At 37.8% G+C, this 22,604-nt stretch overlaps 1 protein-coding gene and 2 pseudogenes across 7 annotated transcripts; 1 reads left to right on the top strand and 2 right to left on the bottom strand.

The window, feature by feature from the left end:
- Window positions 1–506: 506 nt before the first annotated feature.
- Window positions 507–12,814, bottom strand: LOC107412345 (subtilisin-like protease SBT3; annotated as a pseudogene).
- A 661-nt stretch (window positions 12,815–13,475) lies between these two features.
- LOC107404854 (tryptophan--tRNA ligase, cytoplasmic-like) lies at window positions 13,476–17,445 on the top strand (annotated as a pseudogene).
- Window positions 17,446–18,069: 624 nt separating this feature from the next.
- Window positions 18,070–22,240, bottom strand: LOC107434720 (uncharacterized). Of its 7 annotated transcripts, none has more exons than XM_060812065.1 (4): window positions 22,083–22,240; window positions 21,221–21,329; window positions 20,345–20,470; window positions 18,070–20,239 (listed from the first exon to the last, which is right to left on the bottom strand). In XM_060812065.1, the coding sequence occupies exon 4, from the start codon at window positions 20,135–20,137 to the stop codon at window positions 18,353–18,355; it is 1,785 nt and encodes a 594-aa protein (XP_060668048.1). In that variant the 5' UTR covers window positions 20,138–20,239; window positions 20,345–20,470; window positions 21,221–21,329; window positions 22,083–22,240; the 3' UTR covers window positions 18,070–18,352. The 7 variants fall into 7 exon arrangements, with proteins under 7 accessions (XP_060668048.1, XP_048324470.1, XP_024923363.1 ...); XM_048468513.2 differs by having other exon boundaries at window positions 18,070–20,259; window positions 20,355–20,470; XM_025067595.3 differs by having other exon boundaries at window positions 20,355–20,470.
- Between the last annotated feature and the right edge of the window lie 364 nt (window positions 22,241–22,604).

The raw sequence follows: 22,604 nt of genomic DNA, 5'->3' as shown, positions 1-22,604 counted from the left end.
TCATATAGTAATATTTCCTTCCTTTTTTCTTTTTATTATTATTATTATTATTATTTTATTTTATTTTTTTTAAATGAAGACGCTTTATTCTTTTAGTCGCTTTCATATAAAATAGCGTGTTGGCAAAACTTGTGTTGGAATACATGGTGAAGTGATGAATTATGCTGCTACTTTTTATATCTCACTGCAAGCAGTTCCATCTCATTTTATAGTTCATATTAATGTCCTCAATTTTTCAATGGTAAATTAAGATCATTTTCGTTGTTTGGTCTTGGATTTAGTGTACTTTTCTCTTTTTGGATTCTAGTTTACTTTTCCTTGCTTAGAAAATATATATATATATATATATATATTCTTAGAAGCATTTTATTTGATGATTGAATAATAAAATTGTGAAATGTTTGTGATATGTGAGGATGTAGCCAATGGTTGATTGAGAACAAAAGTGAATAATTCGTTTATTCATTAGTTGAAATTCTCAAGGACATCAGTCATGTCTACTGAACTCAAAAAAAAAAAGGTGATACAACAATTGGACTCTTTGACAGTGTGGTTTCGATTTTCTTCAACCCAAACAATTGCACCAAATGGTACATTTCCTCTCCTATGGTTTCTATATTGTATGGTAATAGTATAATTCTGTTTCTCATACTTCCCCCAAAAGATCAAAATCTTTGGTGAGACAGTAACCACAAAACCCTTTGGAACTGTCAATGAGGCCTTGTAACTTGCTGCTCCATCTCCTACATTTGTTACAGTTTCTTTCAAACTTCTGAGTCATTAACATTACTGTTCCATCATTATCGTACAAAGCTATGAAATATGGATAGTTCAAATCAGAAGATGGGTTGGAAAAGTTATAGATTTTTGATCTGGTGATGGTTAAGATTTGATTCTTGGTAAAATTCATGGAGACAAGGAGATTCACATGGTCTTGTGGGGTTGCATTATATATCAAACCTGGGTCAAGTGCTCTGTTGGGATATATCTGACTTGATCCAATGGCTAAAGGTGAAGCAAATTCCAAATCATTGCCGTTATCAGGAAGTGGGTTTTGAGTATTGTCTAATAGGTTGGCTGTGGTCATCATGGCAGATGTGATTGCAGCTGGCCTACAATTTGGGTGGACACCTTTCAATAATGCTGCCACACCAGAAGCATGAGGACAAGACATTGATGTCTTAGACACTAGTTACTAAATAACAAATTAGACTCAATTACTCCTTTTTTTTATTTGGAACATGGGCAGCAAAAACTCGAGTCCCTGGTGGCATCATGTCCGGCTTCAAGATGTTTGGGTAACTTGGTGAAAGACCTCTAGAAGTGCACACAGCAGCTAATGGTGCAGGCTTTGTTCCCAAAAAGGTCTGTTGGAACTTAATGGTAGCTGAAGGATTCGTACCACACTCTGCATATTTGTTTGCGTCGTATGCATCTTTTGTTGTGGTTCTCTGACCACTTTAGAAAAGAAATATGAGAAGAAAAATAAAAAGAATTCTATTACTCTCTTGAAAATAGAATACAAAAATAAAAACTTCTCTCATGGAGGATTCTCACGTGGAACCTCTCTCTACACTGTCAAATTCTCTCTGGAATTGCTCACTCTTCTCTCAAGCTCTCTCTGGAACTTAAACACTCTCTCTCTCGGATTTTACTCTCAATACTCATCACTTGGGATGATATTGAGCTTGCTCTCTTGGCTTGGCTTGCATGCAACAGGATGGAGCCTATTTATAGGCTTACAAGGTCAGTTGCATGGTCACAATCTTCAACAGCTTCTGACAGTAGCCCACAATTGTTAAGCAAGTTGGAGTTCGGGGTTAAATGCAGTAATGGCCATTGTCAAAGATGGTGGCTGAGCAGTATTCGCACTGTCGGTGCAGTGGTGGTGCGGCTGGACTTCACAATTCTCCCCCTCTAGCCGCATTTAAACTGATGGTCATCTGCCATCCATTCCGGCTATGTCTCTGCGTAGCTTCAGCTTCTCTTGAGCAACAACTTTTGTTAGCATATCTGCTGGATTCTCTTTTGTGTGGATCTTCATCAGTTTCAACAACTGTTGATCTATTACTTCACGTATCCAATGATAGCGGATGTCAATGTGCTTTGTACGGGAATGATACATTGAGTTTTTGCTCAAATCCATGGCAATTTGGTTATCACAATGTATCTTGTAGTCTTCTTACTTGATGTCCAATTCTGTGAGAAAATGCTTTAACCACAACATTTCCTTACCCGCTTCCGCTGTGGCAATGTACTCTACTTCAGTAGTGGATAAAGCAACACACTTCTGCCATCTTGATTGCCATGACACAGCTCCCCCCGCAAAAATGTAGAGATAACCTGATGTAGACTTTCTATTATCAGGGTCTCCGGCCATATCTGCATCTGTATAGCCTTCTAAGATTGGATCACCTCTCCCGTAGCATAAGCACAGCTTCAATGTACCTTTAAGATACCTGAGAATCCATTTGACTGCTTCCCAGTGTTTCTTTCTAGGATTTGAAAGAAATCTGCTCACAACACCTACTGCGTGAGCAATGTCTGGTCTGGCACACACCATTGCATACATCAGACTTCCTACCGCTGAAGAATATGGTACTGAAGCCATCTCCTCTATCTTTTCTTTGGATGAGGGGCACAATCTCTTGCTCAACGTGAAATGATTTGCAAGTGGAATGCTGACCGGTTTGGCTTTATCCATGTTGAATCTCTTTATCACCCGTTCAACATACTTCTCTTAAGATAGCCATAACCTTCTATTCTTCTTGTCTCGGATTATTTGCATTCCCAAAATTTGCTGAGCTAGTCCTAAGTCTTTCATTCAAAGGACTTAGACAATTCTTTCTTCAGCTGACTAATCTTTATTGCATCTTGTCCAATGATCAACATGTCGTCCACATATAGCAAAAGTGTAATGAAGTTTCCACTTGAAAATTTTTGAATATAAACACACTGATCTGTTGCAGTCCTTTTATAGTCTTGACTCACCATAAACGAGTCAAACTTCTTGTACCATTGTCTTGGTGCTTGCTTGAGGCCATACAAGCTCTTCTTCAGCTTGCATATGAGCTTTTCTTTCCCTGAAACCTCAAATCCTTATGGCTGCTTCATGTAGATTTTCTCATGTAAATCACCATGAAGAAATGCTATCTTCACATCCATCTGTTTAAGCTCTAGGTTTAGACTTGCTACTAAACCAAAAATGACTCGAATTGAAGTCACTTTTACTATTGGTGAAAAAATCTCATCAAAGTCAATTCCTTTCTTCTGAAGAAATCCTTTGACCACCAATCGAGCTTTGTGTTTCACCACCTTTCCGCTGCCATCTTTCTTAAGCTTGAACACCCATTTATTCTTTAGTGCCTTCTATCCTGTTGGAAGCTCAACCAACTCATAAGTATGATTTTTCTGCAAGGATTCTATCTCATCTTGCATTGCTTGCAGCCACTTTTCCTTCTCTTGATGAGAAACAGCTTCCTGGAAACTCTTTGGCTCCCCCTCTTCAGTAAGCAGAATATACTCAGATTCTGGAAATCTGTTTGATGGAATTCGGCCTCGCTTAGATCTCCGAACTTGTAAATCACTGGTTTTAGGAGGTATACCATCATCTGACCGCTGTGATGGCCCTGCAGCTGTTTGAGAGGATTGAGTCTCCCCCTGCTCAATATCCCCTTCTTCCTCCTGGTCTGTTTCTGGTATATCTTCATGCACCTTATTATCCTCTGTGGCTATTTGTGCTGGTGTTGGATTAGGACCAAAATTCTCGGCACTAGAACGACAATTAGGAGACATTCTGGGCTTTTCAATGTCTTCCATTGTCTGGTTTTCATGGAATACTACATCCCTGCTTCTAATAACCTTCTTTGTTTTCGGGTCCCATAACCTGTATCCGAATTCTTCATCTCCATCAAGCTTCTATCTGAGCTCCTTGGATACATGTACATAAGCTAAACAACCAAACACTCTTAAATGAGAGTAGGAAGGAATCTTACCCGACCACACTTTCTCCAGAATTTCAAAATTCAATGGTACTGACGATGATCTGTTGATTAAATAGCAGGCAGCACGAACAGCTTCTCCTCAGAATGGCTTTGGCAGCTTAGCCATACTGATCATACTTCTGACATTTTCCATAATGGTTCGGTTCATTCTTTCGGCTATTCCATTATGTTGTGGGGTGCGAGGGACTGTCTTCTCATGTCGAATGCTGTGTCTTCTACAGTAGGCATCGAACTCCTTGGAAGTATACTCGCCTCCATTATCTGAGCGGAGACATTTCAGTTTCTTTCCTGCTTCACGCTCTACCATGGTATGAAACAGTTTGAAGTAATCCAATACCTGGTCCTTTGTCTTCAAGAAATATACCCACACCTTCCGAGAAGCATCATCAATGAAGGTCAGGAAATACTTGTTGCCACCTAATGATTCCACCTCCATGGGACCACAAACATCAGAGTGCACCAGACTAAGCAACTCTGATCTTCTCGATGCAGAGGAACTGAAGGAGACTCTATGTTGCTTACCAAACAAGCAGTGATTATAAGGATCTAGCGCAGCATCCTTGCAAACAGTGATAAGCTTCTTCCTTGCCAAAGTGGACAATCCTTTTTCACTCATGTGACCGAGTCTCTGGTACCACAGATTTTGAGACGCCTCTCCTTCTGCAATATTGAGGCTATCTGCACATATCTTCACATGAGTCTTGTACAGCATTCCACAAATATGTCCTTGGGCGACAACTATGGTACCTTTCATCATTTTCCATGTGCCTTTGCTGAACTAGTTGTCATAACTTTGCTTGTCTAGGGCTGCTCCTGAAAGTAGATTAAGCCAAAGATCTGGAACATGACGGACATCCTTCAAAGTGATTGTACAACCAACATTCGTTTTTACCTGAATATCACCGGTTCCCATAATCTTTGCAAAACTGGAATTTCCCATCTTTACCGTACCAAAGTCTCCTGCTTTGTACGTTTTGAAGAAATCTCCGTGTGGAGTGACATGGTAGGATGTTGCAGTATCGACTACCCACTCAACATCTTGGGTTGATATATGAAGGCATGTCTCTTCTTCAGTGGAGCAGAGTGCCACTTCTCCTGTAACAGTGACTAGTGTCTCTCCATCCTTCTTCGGCTGATTACGTTGGAGTCTCTGCTCTCTCAACAACTTTCTGCAGTTCTTCTTCATGTGACCATCCAGGCCACAATGATAGCACTTATATGATGATTTTCTGCTGTCTGGAGATCTGCCTCTACGCTTGCTCTTGCCTCTCCCCCTATCTCGACCACCTCTTTGCTGTCTTCCTCTCTCTGTGACGAGGGCATGTGACCGATCCATGCCAATGTCCTTTCTCCTGGCCTCTTCACTAAATAGGGCATCCTTAACCATAGACATAGTAAGTTTGCCATTCGGGGCCAAATTGCTGAGGGAGACTACCAATGTCTCCCAACTGTCTGGAAGAGAGCTTAGAAGTAGGAGGGCCTGATCCTCATCCCTTAGTTGGTAATCCACAGCAGATAGTTGATTTACCAAGCTCTGGAACTCACTGGTATGCTCGACTACAGAAGTTCCACTCTGTAATTTTAGATTTACCAATCGCTTAAGCAACAGGACTTTGTTCCGAGCAGTCTTGGCCTGGTACATGTCCTCCAATTTTCTCCAGAGGGCATATGCATCCGTTTCCTTCGCTACATGATGGAAGACACTATGGTCGATCCATTGCCTAATCTGACTGATCATTTTCTTGTTTAGTTTCTTCCATTCTGCTTCTTTGCTGGGATTGGGGTTTTCTCCTTTAGCTTCTATAGGATCAAACAGATCCTTACAATTGAGGATATCTTCCATCTGAGGTCTCCAAAGTGTATAATTTGTGGCAATGAGCTTTACCATAGCTCCCGAAGATGATTCTTCCATTGACATTATGGCTTGACCGAAAATGGAGCTGAATTTGGCAAAACGAAGTTAACCGTTGTGTCCGGAACGGCCGACAATGGTGGACTTGATTGTTCCAGGGTCAAAATATAATTACCAGAATTTTTGGGATAAAAATGTAATTTCATAAAAATGTAATTTCATAAAAATTCTAGGTCAATCTGTAAATACAGAAACTACAGGGGGTCAATCTGTAATTTTCAACAATTCAGGGGCTGTTCCATAATTTTAGAAACTTTTAATGACGTGGCAGATTATGTTGACGTGTCAACACGTGGCAGATGACGTGTTGATTGCATGGCTGACGACGTGTTGGGTCGCGTGGCAGATGACGTGGCTGAGTGCGCTGACGTGTCTGCTGACATGGTCGTCTTCAACCTCCAGACGGCGCATGCGGCGCGTGAGGCACGTGATCTGCTGCAGAAAATTTCAAACGGCACATTCGGGGGCGTGAAGCTCTGCGTTTCTCTCCGGCGAACTTGGTTGTTCTCGTCTCGTCGAATACTTTCACTTGGTATTGTCAAATTAATTATTTGAGCAACTTTTCAAAACACCAACTTGAAGAACAAAGGCTCTGTTTCTTCAAATTTTGAACCCAAGCTCTCGACCTGGAGCTCTGATACCATTTGTTGTGATTCTCTGACCACTTTAGAGAAGAAATATAAGAAGAAAAATAAAACAATTCTATTACTCTCTTGGAAATAGAATACAAAAATAAAAACTTCTCTCGTGGAAGATTCTCACGTGGAACCTCTCTCTACACTATCAAATTCTCTTTGGAATTGCTCACTCTTCTCTCAAGCTCTCTCTGGAACTTAAACACTCTCTCTCTCGGATTTTACTCTCAATACTCCTCACTTGGGATGATATTGAGCTTGCTCTCTTGGCTTGGCTTGCATGCAATGGGATGGAGCCTATTTATAGGCTTACAAGGTCGGTTGCATGGCCACAATCTCCAACAGCTTCTGACAGTAGCCCACAATTGTTGAGCAAGTTGGAGTTCGGTGTTAAATGCAGCAATGGCCATTGTCAAAGATGGTGGTTGAGCAGTCTTCACACTGTCGGTGCAGTGGTGGTGCGGCTGGACTTCACATCTTTGGGGCTTAATACGATGCATGGACGTTTCATTTGTCCCAATTCAAACACTTTTTTACTTGCATTTGAGATGAAAATGGCGCCAAGCAACTATGCTTCAGTGACTCGTTTGATTTGCTTACTAACAGGCCTTGTGTCATCACATATAATAATCCCTTCAGGGGCAGAATCCAATAACAACTCCAATGAGTTACATGAGGAGAAGATTTTGCTATAAATTAATGGAAAGTTTTCCACAGGAGCATTTCGTGGGAACAAAGACCACCCAACAAGTGTTATTCCATTTCCAAGAGTCAGTGTCCCGCCATATGAACGATCTATTGACCCTGCAGCAACAGTCAAGACCCATTAGAATACCATTGTGCAGAGTCCCAAGCTCTGGACCATCATTCCCTGCTGATGAAGAAAGCACAGTACCTTCCTCCATTGCAGCAAAAGAAGCTACTGCTATGGCGTCATCATACGAGGGCACATTATCAAAGCCCAATGAGATTGAAATGGCATCCACCCCATCAACAATAGTTTGGTCTATGGCAGCCAAAACATTAGAGGCATAGGAGTCCTCTTCCTATAAGACCTCGTAAATGGCCACCCTTGAGCGCGGAGCAACACCTCTGTCAGTCCCATTAGCATAGCCAAAGTATGATACATCCTCAACATAGTTCCCAGCTGCTGTGGAAGATGTGTGAGTCCAATGCGCATCAGTGTCCCTTGAAGATTTCATAGTGACGACGATATAAGGATTTGCTGCAATCACACCCTTTTTGTAGTGTCTAGCTCCTACGAGCTTTAGGTTGCAATTGAAGAATTGAACTCTTCTCCTTCCTCGCAAATTCCCTTCCATTTGGGTGGAATATTAGCAGTCATGCCATGGTCTTTGAAGCTATCACTCTGCGGCCAAACCCCAGAATCAAAGACATGCCAATAATAACATCTTCACCATAGTTGGAGGCAGGCAGGCCATATTCCAGTGGAGGGGTTGACGGAAAGGAAGTCTGTGCTATGGGCAGTGTCCACCGTGACAATATTGTAACTGTATTCTAAGACGAATCCTTGAGACTTCTTTAGATTCTCTAGCTCTTCAGGAGAAAGGCTTACACTGAAGACATTAATTGCATTGTCATAAGTGTAAAGAACCGATGGAGTGGTGAATGGTGTTCTGGCATTGAATTTGGAGGGATTGTCATTGTTTAGAGAGTCAACAATGGAGGAGTACCAATGTTTATGGGTTGGAAAAGGATTCGGGCTTGAAAGACTTGTTCATATGAACAATATAAGTTGCCCTTTCTACTAAAACTCTGGTTTCTAGGGGACCCAAGAAAAATAAGCATGCCATAAGGAAGAAAATGTATGGAAGAGAAGTGCATGAGTAACCCCATTGTTTCTTCTAAAACCAACTTATTTTGGTTGCTCCAGTGAAAATCTCAGCTAGTTATGTGATTATATATGGGAAACCATGCCTTATCAGAATATCTAGTGTTAGTGATGAATGTGGTTAGTAATTATTAATCCAAATGTGCGTTTGATTTTGGGTGTCCTTCAGCCTCAACGTGTGAAACCGTGAATTAGTACGGTTTGGATTTTCTCCTTGTGTGTTGTCGAAAATTTACCAAAAATGTGTATCGCTTTGTAACTAGCTGTGATCTTATCAACAATATAAATTGCTGTCTAATTTGGTTTTATTAATATTGGTCCCTTCCTAATTATTATAGTTACCAGCGACATTTTTTTTGTTCTACTACAGAATAAAAAAGTATATAGTTAAGTACAATTATAGTATGATTAAGTTGATAAATCATTTATAGCACACCAAAATGCATTATTGAGACATAAATAATATTATATTCAAGTGCGTATCCCTCGAGTTTATTAATCTAACATGCCGGACTTGGTATGTAGCATTCGTCTTTTTTACGATGTTTTGATGCATCATTTTGTTTACCAAGCCAGGAAAGGGCCGGCCAATAGCAATTAGCTAGTACAGCATTTATAGATATAGGCACACATACTTCACGTTCAATTATAGCTGTAAACGTAATTATTCAATTGCTAATATACTCTAAAATTAGACACTCTTATCCAAATTTTGTTTATGAAATTAATGACGCAAAAGGGTAATTTCCATATGTACACACATACACCTGTATTTGTTTCCTGTTGAAAACCACCCCTTCCCGGACAAAAGTTGGTTAATTCTAATTGCCAAATCATTGATTCTTTTGTTTGGAGTTCGCTATTTTCACTACATATAATGTCTTTTGTTTCACAGAAAAAAAAAAAAAAATCATCGTATTTGCATTATGAATTACCATTATTATTCATTTTGTTAGGTAAATCAAAGAGCTGTAAAGACTATAGTTGCATGGTTAATTTGTATGTCAAGAAAAACCTTAGTTTTGGTGCGGATGGATGCTGCAATGAAAAACTAATGCTATAATCTTTTTAACTGTCTTAGGAATATTGATATAGTAGACTTGAATTAATTTCTTGGAGTTTATCCAATCAGAAAGAGAAAAATCAAAATTTAGTAATTTAAATTTGATTTTGACTTCATATATATCAATGGTATTATATATATATATATATATATAAAGAAATACTATGTTTTTACTCAGCCGTCTCAACGTGGTGATGCATGGTGATGTTTTCTTAATATTATGCCGAATTACTAATACTGTGGGCATAGTCACGTAAATAGCATATGATTGGCACAAATTGTGAAGAACTATGCTGCCTTCATTATGCTTTTTTAGTGCAGGGCGGCTACCTTATTAATTTCAGCATCTGTGATCATTAGACATTAGTCATTAGATATATATCAACATTCTTTTTCTTATTTTCTATTTTTATTTTTAGCATTTTAGTTTTACTTTTCTTCATGCTCCTTAAAATACTTAAGCCTAAATTGTTATTCCCTTAACTGTATAATAATTAAGCCTTTGAATGTTTGTGACATAACATAAATGTTGGTAGTCAGTGATTAAATGAGATCAAAATGACTAAAAAAAGCTACCTCCTTTGCCCATTTATTCAAACAAGACATCTGAAGTTGATGTTTACACAAAAATAGTTTTCCACAATATCTTTCCACTCAAGGCTGAAGCTGGGAGGTATTTTCTGATCATATTCACCAAGTCAACAGAATTAATTTATACTATAAAGTCATTTTTCCATGCCTCGTGACCACCTACAAAAAGTTTTTTTTTTTTTTTTTTTTTTTTCGTCCCCGAACATCGTAATTATAATAGGAACATAAATACTAGAAATCAAAATCATACTCTTTATAAATCAAACAATTTTCACTATAATTTATCTCCTGCCTTCCAAAATACTAAACGCAATAGAAAATTAGATTAATTCTTTAAAAAAAGCAAGAGTGACGCTTCCTTTTGATAATATAAGAATCAGACTTAGAATAATTAAAACATTTTATTTAATTCAAGCATGTAGCTGATTTGGCCCGATCTCAAACAAAAGGTGATACAACAATTGGACTCCTAACAGTGTGGTTTCCGGTTGCTTCCACCCAAACAATGTCACCAAATGATACACTTCCTTTCCCATCACTGTTGAATTTTATGGTAAGAGAATAGCTCTGCTTCTCGTACTTCTTTCCAAACACCAATTCTTCTGGTAAGACAGTTACTTCAGAACCTGTTGGAGCTTTCACGGAGACCTTGTATTTTGCTGCACCATCTCCCACATTTGTTACAGTTCTTCCAAATGTCTGAACCTTGGATGTGGTTTGGTTATCATACAATGCTATAAACGAAGGGTAATTCAGATCAGAAGATGGGTTTGTAAAGTCATAGGCTTCTGATCTTGTGATGGCTAAGATTTGGTTCTTGGTATAATTCAAGGAGACAAGGAGATTCACATAGTCTTGTGGGCTTGCATCATACACCAAACCTGGGTCAAGTGCTCTGTTTGGATCAACATGACCTGATCCAATAGCTAAAGGTGAAGCAGACTCCAAATCATTGCCATTATCACGAATTGGGTTTTGAGTATTGTCTACTGTGTTGGCCGTGGTCATCATAGCAGATCTGATTGCTGCAGGGCTCCAATCTGGGTGTGCACCTTTCAATAGCGCTGCAACACCAGAAGCATGAGGGCAGGCCATTGATGTACCAGATAATAGATTGTAGTTGCTTGGTAAATACACATTTGAGCCAATTAGTCCTGCTGGTTGAGATGGAACGAAAGCAGCCAAGACTCGAGACCCAGGTGCCAATATATCCGGCTTCAAGATTTTTGGGTAACTTGGTGAAGGACCCCTTGAGGTGTACCAAGCAGCTGCTGGTGCTGGCTTTGTCCCAAGAAAGGTTTCTTGGAACTTGATGCTTACAGTTGGATTTTGACTATTTTCTACATATTTGATCAATTTGTATGAATCTTTGGGGCTTATCACAACAGCAGGAGTTGCAATTATTCCCGATTCAAATATTTCTGTGGAGTTTGAGATGAATATGGCTCCAAGAACTTGTGAATTAATGACTTCTCTGAGTTGAGAACCAAGAGGCCAAGTTTCGTCACATATGACAATACCATAATTGACAAAATCCGATAATAACTCTGATGAGTTGCAAGCCGAGATGGTTTTGTTATATACCAAGGGAAAGTTGTCCACTATGGCATCTGCTACAAATAAGGTCCAACCAACAAGTTTTAGTCCATTTCCAAGCGTTAATGTACCACCATATGAACGGTCTATTGTCCCTGCTGCAACAGTCAAAACCCAGGGGATTCCATTATGCAGAGTCCCAGGCTCTGGACCAGCATTTCCAGCTGAGGAAGAAAACACCACACCCTTCTCCAATGCAGCAAAAGAAGCTATTGCTATTGGATCCTCATATAGTGGCACACCATCGAAACCCATCGAGATTGAAATGACATCCACACCATCAGCAATAGCTTGGTCTATGCCAGCCAGAACATCAGAGGCATAGCGCCCTTCATCCCACAATACCTTGTACATGGCTACCCTCGAGAGCGGTGCAACACCTCTGGCAGTCCCTTTGGCATAACCAAAGTAAGAAACATCTTCAACATAATTCCCAGAAGCTGTGGATGATGTGTGAGTACCATGCCCCTCTGTGTCCCTAGCAGAATTCATAGTGATGGTGATATTTGGGTTTGCTGCAATCACACCTTTGTTGAAGTATCTAGCTCCAATGAGCTTAAGGTTACACAATGAGGAATTGAATTCCTGTCCTTCCTCGCAAATTCCCTTCCACTTGGCTGGGATATTAGCACTCAAGCCATGGTCTTTGAAGCTGTCACTCTCTGGCCAGACCCCAGAGTCAATAACGCCAATAATGACATCTTCACCATAGTTTGAAGCAGGCCATAAACCAGCGTAGGGGTTGAGGGAGAGAAAGTCAGTGGTGTGGGTGGTGTCGACGGTGACAGCCTTGTCACTGTAAGCCGAGACAAATCCTGGAAAATTCTTTAGATTTTCCAATTCATGTGGTGATAAGCTTGCACTAAAGCCATGAAAAGCATTGTCATAAGTGTATAAAAGTGATGATGGAGTAGACGATCTTTTGACACGGAATGAGGGGGGATTTTCATTGTTGAGTGAGTCAACAATGGAGGAATACCAATGTTTATGGTCAGAGTGAGACTCTGGCTTGAAAGACTTGTCCATATGAACAATATATGTTGCCCTTTCTGCTGAAACTATCGTTTCTAGGGGACCAAACAAAAAACATACAAGAAGGAAGAAAACATGTGGAAGAAGAAGCCTATGATGGAGCTCCATATTTTCTTCTAAAGCCAAAACTTAGTTTGATAATTTGGTTTCTCACTTATCTGGTTATGTATGTATATCTATATATATATATAGAGCAAGAATATGCATATATAACAATATGGAGGGAAAGAGTCGTGGATGAATAATTAATTTAAAAGGTCTCTGCTTTGTTTTTAGACGTCCAAATTGGAATTGTCGAAGTGTTTTGTCCAAACTTGAAGAGGGGGGGGGGGGGGGTGTTGTGAGAAAAAAAAATGTGTTCAAGTACCATACTATGTTGATTTTGTGAGATATGTAAGTGTATTCGTCTAGTTTTTTTATCTTTCCCACCATCGGCAATCAGGTGTTGTTTACCAAGTTCCAAAATGGCCGGATATTATATCATATAATAAGTATATGCATGCACATATGCCACGATGACAGTTGTAAACCCTGATTCCTCAAATTTTAAGTTAATTAAATCTACTTGAAAAATAGAATACTTAATTCCAATTTGTCTGTTTATAAAAAAACATAAAAATATCGAGCAATTATTTTATTTTAAGGGAAAAATTGAAACAGATACATGATTATTGTCAAAAAAAAAAAGAAAAAAACAAAACAAAACACAAATAAAAAAACAAATGTTCAAAGCCTAGTTTCAATGATGATAGTCTCGGCCCGCCAAATGCGAAACTGCTTAAGACTTGGGCCTGACAGGCGAATGACGTTGAGGGGAAAATTCTATATACACTCACCAAATTACTAAACACTAACCAAAGCGCAGCGCAGAGTAGAGAGCGGAGACTGTGTGAGCAGAGTGCAGGAAACAATGGAGAAGAGGGAGGTAGCAGAGCAAGAGCGGGAACAAGAACAGGTAGTAACCCCATGGAAATTGTGTCGAGCAAAAACGGATAGAGGATTGACTACGACAAGCTCATTGTCAAGTTCGGTTGCAAGAGGCTGGACCAGTCCCTTGTCAACCGCGTTCAGCTTCTTACCAATCGACCTCCCCACGTCTTCCTCTGACGTGGAGTTTTCTTTGCTCACCGGTACCATTCTCAGTCTCATTCTTAATCTCTATTTCTGTTTGTTTTAATAAGATTGGAAATTTGAGTGTGATTGATTTCTCATTTTGACAGGGACTTCAATCTCATTCTTAATGCCTATGAGAAAGGAGACGAGTTTTATATCTAAAACTAGAAGAGGCCCTTCCTCTGAAGCTTTGCGTTTGGGTCATCTTATTCCCTTTATGTTCACCAAGTTTGTCATTTTTATTTTTATTTATTATTATTATTATTTTTTGCCTTTTTCCTCTGTTTTTTTTTTTCTCTTTCACCTATAAAGTTTCAATCTTTGTTTGGTTTTTTCAATGCAGATATTTGCAAGATGCTTTCAAGGTTCCTCTGGTTATACAATTAACTGATGATGAGAAATGCATGTGGAAGGATCTTTCAGTGGAAGGAAGCCAGAGATTTCCTCGGGAAAATGCTAAAGATATTATTGCTTGCGGTTTTGCTGTCACCAGAACTTTCATCTTCTCCTTCTCCGATTTCGATTACATGGGTGGGTACGTATGCATAATGGGTTCTCAAAAATTACAAATTTTGTTTCCTGTTGGATAAACCACTCTTAAAGTTCGCTGTTTTTGGCCAAATGATTGGTTCTTTATGTGGAAATTGTAAAGTTTCACAATATATTACCTTGTCTTGTGAATAACACAACAATTTGTCCATTTATTGCCAAACCCAACTTGTGTAATATTGACTATTTACTAACACTTTTAGCTTGTATGAGATTTTTCGTGCAGGGCTTTCTAGAAGAACATTACAAAGATTTCAAAGTGTGTCACATGTAATCAGGTGGTTGCAATTTTCCTTTTCTAGAAAACAGTTTTCCCGGCTGAGTTCCCCCCCTCCCTTCTTTTTTTTTTTTTTTTTTTTTTTTTTTTTAACCTTTGTGCATTCATTTTGAATTGTTGCCTTGAACATTCAGGTTGAGGGTATTTTTGGTTTCAAGGGTGAAGATCATATTGGAAAAGTGTTTTTTCCTCCTCTTCAGGTATAGTGAACATAATATGAATTGTGATTGTTGCAGTGAATTGTGGTGGACTCTCATGTGCACCATACTTTATTATGAGCTGTCAAGATAGTTCATATTGTGTTAGTTGGCATAGAATTGTTGCTTCGATGGTGTTATGACATATGCTACTGTAATTGTGTCTTAGTGCAGGCGGCTTCATCTTTTCCTAGTTCATTTCCACATCTGTTCAATGGTCGAGATCAGCTTCGTTGCTTAATTCCTTGTGCAATTGACCAGGTATCAGTGGATTATTTTTTGGACTTCAGTTTAACTTTCATGTTCTTTAAAATATTAGAAGCCTCAATTCTATCCAATGATTAAGTTGGATCCTTAGACAACTTGTTCCTATGCCCATCCATGTAAGACAGATTATGATCATTTAGTCAGGTTGGTAATGGTTCTTGTTGTGTTTTGAACTGGTTCTTATAACCTGAATCTGAATATACTGGTCTTGATTCTTGTTAGATATGGTAAGACTGAAATGTTAATAGGCTAGGTTACTATCTCTCTCTATGCTTGCCCATTGTCCATGTATTAATACATTACAAGCAACTGCAAGCGTATATCTGTGTTCTATTCTTACTGTACTTTCTTTGTTTGTTTATTTGTTCAGGATCCTTATTTCAGAATGACACAAGATGTTGCTCCCCGGATTGGATACCATAAGCCTGCATTGATAGAGTCATCTTTCTTCCCTGCCTTGCAGGTATTTGTATGATATAGCACAGAATTTATTATCCTTGTTGTATTTGTAGTAACATCCTTCAATCACGCATCTAATTTAATCCATGAGATGGAAGTGGAACTTTAAGGATCTGGGGTTCTTTCCTGGTGTTTTCTGGAAATACCTCTCCATGATACTTTAGTTTATAGAATAATATCCTACTTATATGGCTTCGTGTTGTTGTTTGTTTACTAGACGATAGTTGAATATTTAAGAGACAAATTTAATTTATTATCTTGTTTCGTAATGCTTATTGGGCTTTATATCTTCCTCAAGTTAATTAATTTATCATGTCTTTATCTTAATCTTTATTCTTGCAGGGATAAAGCGGAAAAATGTCTGCTAGTGATCCTAATTCTGCAATATATGTGACTGATTCTGCAACGGCCTTTAAGAACAGGGTTTGCTTCTGAAATTGTTGCCACAGTTGTGTGGTCATATGAATTAATCAGCTGCAAATACTCTTCTTGAAGACTTTATTTGTGTCTTAGCGATGGGCTGAATTTTTTTATTTTTTATTTTTTATTTTTGGCTAACATGTAGTTGTGGTCGCCATCGTGCACCAAGTTCTTTAGAATATATCCATGGGAAAGGAAGTTGTAAACAAATAAAGGCATTTTAGACTTAATAATCATTTAAGGAAAATAAGTTTGAGGGAAATATATATATATATATATATATGATAGTATATGAAAATCTTTGCAGAATCGAGTTTCAATACATGGGAATGTGTATTATGATGAAAATATGAGGAAACATAAATTGATAGTTACTGGATGAGGTGTTTGTTGATGACAGTAATGAACATATTTGAGAACATGTTGCAAAATAGGTTTAATAAAAAGCATTTGTGCTGATCTCTTCAGATAAATAAGTATGCCTTCTCTGGTGGACAAGATTCTATTGGGAAACACAGGCAGTTAGGAGCAAATCTTGAGGTATTGTTTTGTGTTCAGCACCATACGGTTGGGGAACATTTATTTTCTTTTAGTATTAGTGCTGTTATGACTACTTAAATTCTTAAGACACTGGAAAAATTATAACTAATTGATATATATATATATATATATATCTTTTGGATATCATCCAGGTTGACATACCTGTCAAGTACCTCAGTTTTTTCCACGACGATGATGTGGAAATAGAACATATAAAGAAGGTATTTTGCAGTTTCTATTGCACTTTATTGCTTTGGAGTGAAACCGATACTTGTTCATTTGCATCAAATTCTGTCATGGGGTGGGGTTTACTTTACAAGTTACTTATCTTGTCCATCATTTAGGAGTATGGTGCTGGACGCATGCTAACAGGTTGAAGTGAAAAAACGGCTTATTGAAATTCTGACAGAATTAGTTGAAAGACATCTCAGGTCTAGGGCTGCTGTGACTGATGAGGTAAGCTTTTGGTGTTCCTTAGCTGTTACCAATTATTTCTCATATAACCTCATGACACCATATTGATACTTAAAGGAGAAGAAAAGGTTAGATCTGTAGTCAATCGGTTAGATTGTTAACGTTTCTGTTATGTTATTTAAATTCTTTATTTCAGATGGTGGATGCTTTCATGGAAGTTAGACCTCTTCCCAGTATGTTCAACTAAATTTTGAGATTAAAAACAGCTAGTCTCCTTTGAATTTCAGAGAATGTTTCTTCTTAATACATCCTATTTTCAATTCAACTTAAAGCCAAGTGATGATTCTTTTTATTTTTTTATATTTTTTTGCTAATTGTAATCAAATTCAGACTTTGTCGTTTGAGTACTGAACAAGTGGAAGATTATTGGCTTACTCTTTCTGTGTAGGTGGTTTTAGCTAATGCTAATGAAAATTATTGTTGAATAGCATTGCTTCTTTTGTTTATTTGATGCATGGTATTTACGATAAACGACACAGTTTCCAGAAGAAGCTCTACAAATTAAGAATTGAAAATTGAAAAGCAAAAGGAAGAAAAATGCAATCATGAACAATTACATGACCGTGTCTGATGCAAAATTATGGGTTAGAATATATATTTTAAAAAATTAAGAATAAATTATCATTTTTTTTTATTATAATTTCCGTTAGTCTTTTCTGTAGGAAATTTAATGTGTTTATCAGTTTTGTTCCATTTTTTTTCGGGTATTTGCGAAAGGTTGTAAATTTACTTTTCTTTCTGCGTGGTTAATAACATTTTGAAAATTAGTGGATTCATCGCATTATGATTGGTTAAAACAAACAAAACAAAAAAGAATAATATAAGATGCACATGTGACATAATATTTGCAAAAAATATGCAGGACGATCTTGCGGACTTCATTTCCAACATGAATATCTATGGCAATTGACGGCACTTTTTGGCTTTCATACCATATAGTAAATATAATAATTCTATGCATAGGCAATCCAAAAACTATTAGACCCTTTTCAGAATTTAGTGAATCACTAGGAGACTTCTGCCCAAAGTGTTGAAGATCTTTTAATTTCTAAGTTGAATTAAAAAAAAAAAAACAACAATACACTCTATAAGAAGAGAAACAAACTATCGAAAGATATTTTCCGATATAATAAGAGTATTAAGTTGAGTTTTGACGGAGATCCAAAAAAGTAAATCTAGCCACCGAAACTGTACATGGCCAAAGATAAAAACGAACTCTGCCAAAAAGGATTGAATCCTTATTTTGCAACTAATTAGTTAGAATACACTAAAATTACAAGCACACCATCGACTCTATTGCATATAAGAATAATGAAAGTTCAAAAGGGCAAAAAGGAAAAAAAGAAAAGATTTTTAACAAGCTAATTCTATTTAAATTGGCATTGTGCATTTCTTTTGAGAATGTCCTAACATATGGCAGCGACCACATTGAACTACTCTTTTTGGGCGTTTGAAGTTTTCTACACGGGGGACCTTCTTCTTGGGTCTACCGGGCGGTCGCCGAGTCTTGGGTGGACGTATTGCTATATCAACCTTGGCACTTCCACCTTCTGTCCCCTCACCAACTTCCCTCCATAGATTCTTCTCTGGAATAGGATTTATCAACTGGGAATAGGTCTCTCGGTAATTTTCTACTGTGAAACAAGGCTCGGCAAATAGATGTACATTGTGCCCGCAAGAAATTAGAGCAGCAGCAGCATGTGCACAAGGTAAACCATATAACTGCCAACGCCGACAAGAACATATACGAGTTCTTATGTCAACAATATTTGTCCTCTCAGTCGATACAATCTCAAACTCAACCTCATTTGCTCTTAGAACTTGATAGCAATGAGCATCCGCAATGGCCTCTAGAATTCGCTTCTCAGCAGATGGTACAAGAATTGAGGTCCACCTCATGCCCATAGCTCGCCGATCATCAAACCAAGATGTCAATTGAAGGCGAATATGCTCCATCATTTGCACAATAGGAAGCTCATGACACTCAAGGGCCCAATTATACAACAATTCTGTGACCCCCAATGTGAAATGGCCATATCTCACACCCTCAAAATATGCTACCGCCCACAGTTGGGGAGGAAAGTGTTGGAACCACTGTAGGACATCTTGTGAGATCTCGACCATCTCAGCAATCTTGCTCTCAAATTCAACTGCAGTGAGGGCATAAACAGCATTCCAAAATATATTCACCAACTTTGTGTTCTTAAATGTGTCACGGAAATTTTCACTAACACAACGCAGACAAAAACCATGGAAAGCACTTGGAAAATGTGTTTCTACTGCCTCTACAATGCCTCTTTGTCTTTCAGATAGAATAGTAAGTCTAGGCATGCTTTCAGTGTTCACTCCAAGAAGCTTTCGCAATTCTGACATGAACCACATCCAGTTTTCATCACTTTCCACATCAACAATAGCTATTGCTAAAGGAAACAAAGCATCATCAGCATCAACTGCTGCAGCACAAAGTACTGTACCCAAGTATTTCCCCTTAAGATGTGCTTTATCAAGCTCTAGAAGTGGTCTACATGCATGAATAAACCCAGAGATTGATGCACGATAAGAAATAAAGAGGCGTTGGAAGCAATTTTCTTGTCCTGTAGCAAAAACCGAAGCAATGCTTCCTGGATTGGTTTTCCTTAATTGCTCACAATATTCAGGAAGAAGGCGATACCCCTCTTCAAAAGTTCCATGAAGGGCGGCCATACTACGCTCCTTTCCACGCCAAGCTTGCATGTAAGAAACAGCAACACCATGTTGATCACGAATATCCTGAAGGATTTCCTTCGGTTTATATTGAGGATTATCTCGAATACGTGCTTCTACAGATCTAGCAACCCACCCCACTGATGCCTGCTGGTGGTGAAGGTTGCGAACTCCTTCACAAGTATGTTCTCCATGCAAGGTTCTAATTGTAAAGGTTGGAACTCCAGAACATTTTGCTACATGAACACGCCATGGACAACCCTCTTTGGAACACTTGGCTATGAAACGGCTGCGATCTGATTTCACTATTCGAAGATCAAAATGCAGTGCTATAGCAATATCCTTCAACGTTCTACGGCAAGTTTCAACATCAGGAAATTCTTGCCCTATAGCTAATACATGATCTACCACAGTAAGAGAAGCATCTTGTACAGTTAAAGCATGATCAGCCATTTATCCACCAGCACAAGAAGCAGCAAAGTCACATGATTCAAATCTTTTTTGTCATGCTTTATATGGAATTAACAATGGTCCCAAAATGCTATCATTTAAACACTGCCACCAGATAACACCTCCTATCAGATAAAGATACCGCAGTTGAAGACAACAGGGAAATTTTTGACGTAGGAAACCAGAAGAACCAAATGAAAAGTACGGTACCAGGACTAACCACCAATGTCAAGAAGAAAGGATGTTATGTTGATAGGATAATATTATTGAAATGAAAATCCTTTGACAGTCGCTAGTGAATGATCATCTTCAGGAAAAGAAAAATGATCAAGGCACCTGCAAGCCACCAGGAAAGAAAAATCAGCATCTTATAATTCACTTATAGTCATTGTTTTGTAGGTATCAGTTTGAACGAAGAAAAGTAAAACAAATAATCACCCTTCCCCATCGATAACCAAGCAAACAAATTTAACTGCCAATGCTTGAGAATTTCAAAACCAATTCCTTAGAAGAAAACAAACTGTACATATGCAGTGTCATATTTTGAAATAAGTCCTAGTTAGATTTATGTGAAAACAAGTCAACATTGATCCACGGAGAATCGATTTCACAATATTTTTAAAGTAATTTCTATTTTCTTATCTTAACTTATGTAAAGATCCATTTCATGCTAAGAAAATTAATAATAATTTCTCCTTAAGAAAAGTAGCTGTAGGTTCTTAGATCAGGATTTGCAAAGATGTTCAGATACATGACAAGGTTGCTGGCTAGATAATATTATCCAATATCATAAACAGCATTCAGGAATTAAACCCAATATGAAGGGGCTAAAATGGCACAGAAAAGTGCAGCAATGCTGTAAGTGCATCACTCTGCGAATAAAAAGACTTTTGTTAGCTGATATGGTAATGACTCTTCATCATGATACTGATATTATCATAACAAACAACTTCTCCAATAGCCACCAAACAGAAAAGTAACTAGTAATTTAATCAAAAAAGCCACCCGCAAAGGAAGCCTACTTCTGATGATTATTAAAGACATAAAATTAAATACAGAGCTAGCTGTTCAAACAAATCAAGCTACCTGTGTTAATTAACCGACAAGCAGATCTGTCTCAGAAAATCTTCTGTTTCAGAGTATCACAAATAAGCTTACTTCCCCTTACTGGGACTCCTAGCAGATTCAATATCCACTGCGCATAAGTAATGTGTTTTAGGCTACAGAGACACATTGTTCGATCACTTCTTCCCTAAAGTCGATTCTATTAGTGGGATATTCACCATTTGCTCATTCCATCATCCCCAAATTAATGTATTAAAAAAAAAAAAAAAATCACAGTTCAAGGCAGAGTATAATGCAAAACGTCACTGACACTGATTCAAATGCATCAAACGCAGTGCTCTCCTCTGCAATCTGTGTAACAAATTTAAGTTCTGACGTCCTTAAACCTAGTAAGTTATTCTATCTCTACGCTAAAATCACCTAAGACCCAATAAATCTTAGGTCACATTTTGCCGAATTAGACAGTCTTATCCCAAATCAAAACCCAAAACCAGAATGATAGCAATACACTGAAAAAAATATATAAACCACAATTGGCCTCAAAAAGAGTGCTCGAAATATGAAGCTGCGCATTCTCGAAGTGGATCCAAGGATGTCAATCTACAGATTCCAATACCCAAAAGCTCAAAATTCAACATTTTTAGGTCTTGGGTTATCATTTTTCTTTTTCCTTATAAATCCTTGTATTGACGATTTGGTTAATGTTTATGGATACGAACTCCTCAAATATCGGAGGATTATTTCTAAGAAAAGAAAAAGAATATAAATATATATATATTTTTTCTTCTAAGTTAGTGATTTGACGGGTTTTGGCAGAAGAAAAAGAAGATATTAAAAATGCAAAAAACATAAACAGAATGAAGAAAAGGAGCAGAGAAAGCACCTGGTGGCAGTTGCAAGTTACAGTTTCTGGTTCAGTTCGCTGCCGCTTTTGGGTCTTTCTTCTCTCTTTGCTTCGTGTCCGGCAACTTGAGGAGATAGATGAAACCAGACTGAAGAAAGGCTTTTCTCTCTTTTTTTTTTTTTTTTTTTTAAAAATTTATTTATTATCTTTTTATTTATTTATTTATTTTTCTTTTTTTGGGGTTGTTTTATTTTATTTTAACCGGAGGAGAGGATGTGATCCTCCCAATGTCAGGGTCTTTTTTTTTTTTTTTTTTTAATAATAATATTAAGGTCCATATCTTGTATTAAATTTAAATTTAGTGCCTAAAATTTTGATAAAAGAAAACAAAATTCTATATTCCAATTATCTTTTGGACGAATTTTTTTCTCCCATTTAAAAGCAAAATTGCAATATTTTCATTCAATCTCTTAATCGAGATATTTATATTCATCAAATTGTACATCAAAATAAAGGATTAAAATTTTATGTTATTAACTTCCGAACACCTCTGAATTTTCT

The sequence above is a fragment of the Ziziphus jujuba genome, chromosome 10 (assembly GCF_031755915.1).
Source record: "Ziziphus jujuba cultivar Dongzao chromosome 10, ASM3175591v1".
NCBI classification, from domain to species: Eukaryota; Viridiplantae; Streptophyta; class Magnoliopsida; order Rosales; family Rhamnaceae; genus Ziziphus; species Ziziphus jujuba.
Note: the sequence above shows the minus strand (reverse complement) of the source record. Positions and strands in the feature narration are given on the sequence as shown.

Excerpts from the sequence above, each read along its gene's own strand:
- LOC107434720 (XM_060812065.1), bottom strand. The coding sequence starts at position 20,137 with ATGGCTGATCATGCTTTAACTGTACAAGATGCTTCTCTTACTGTGGTA.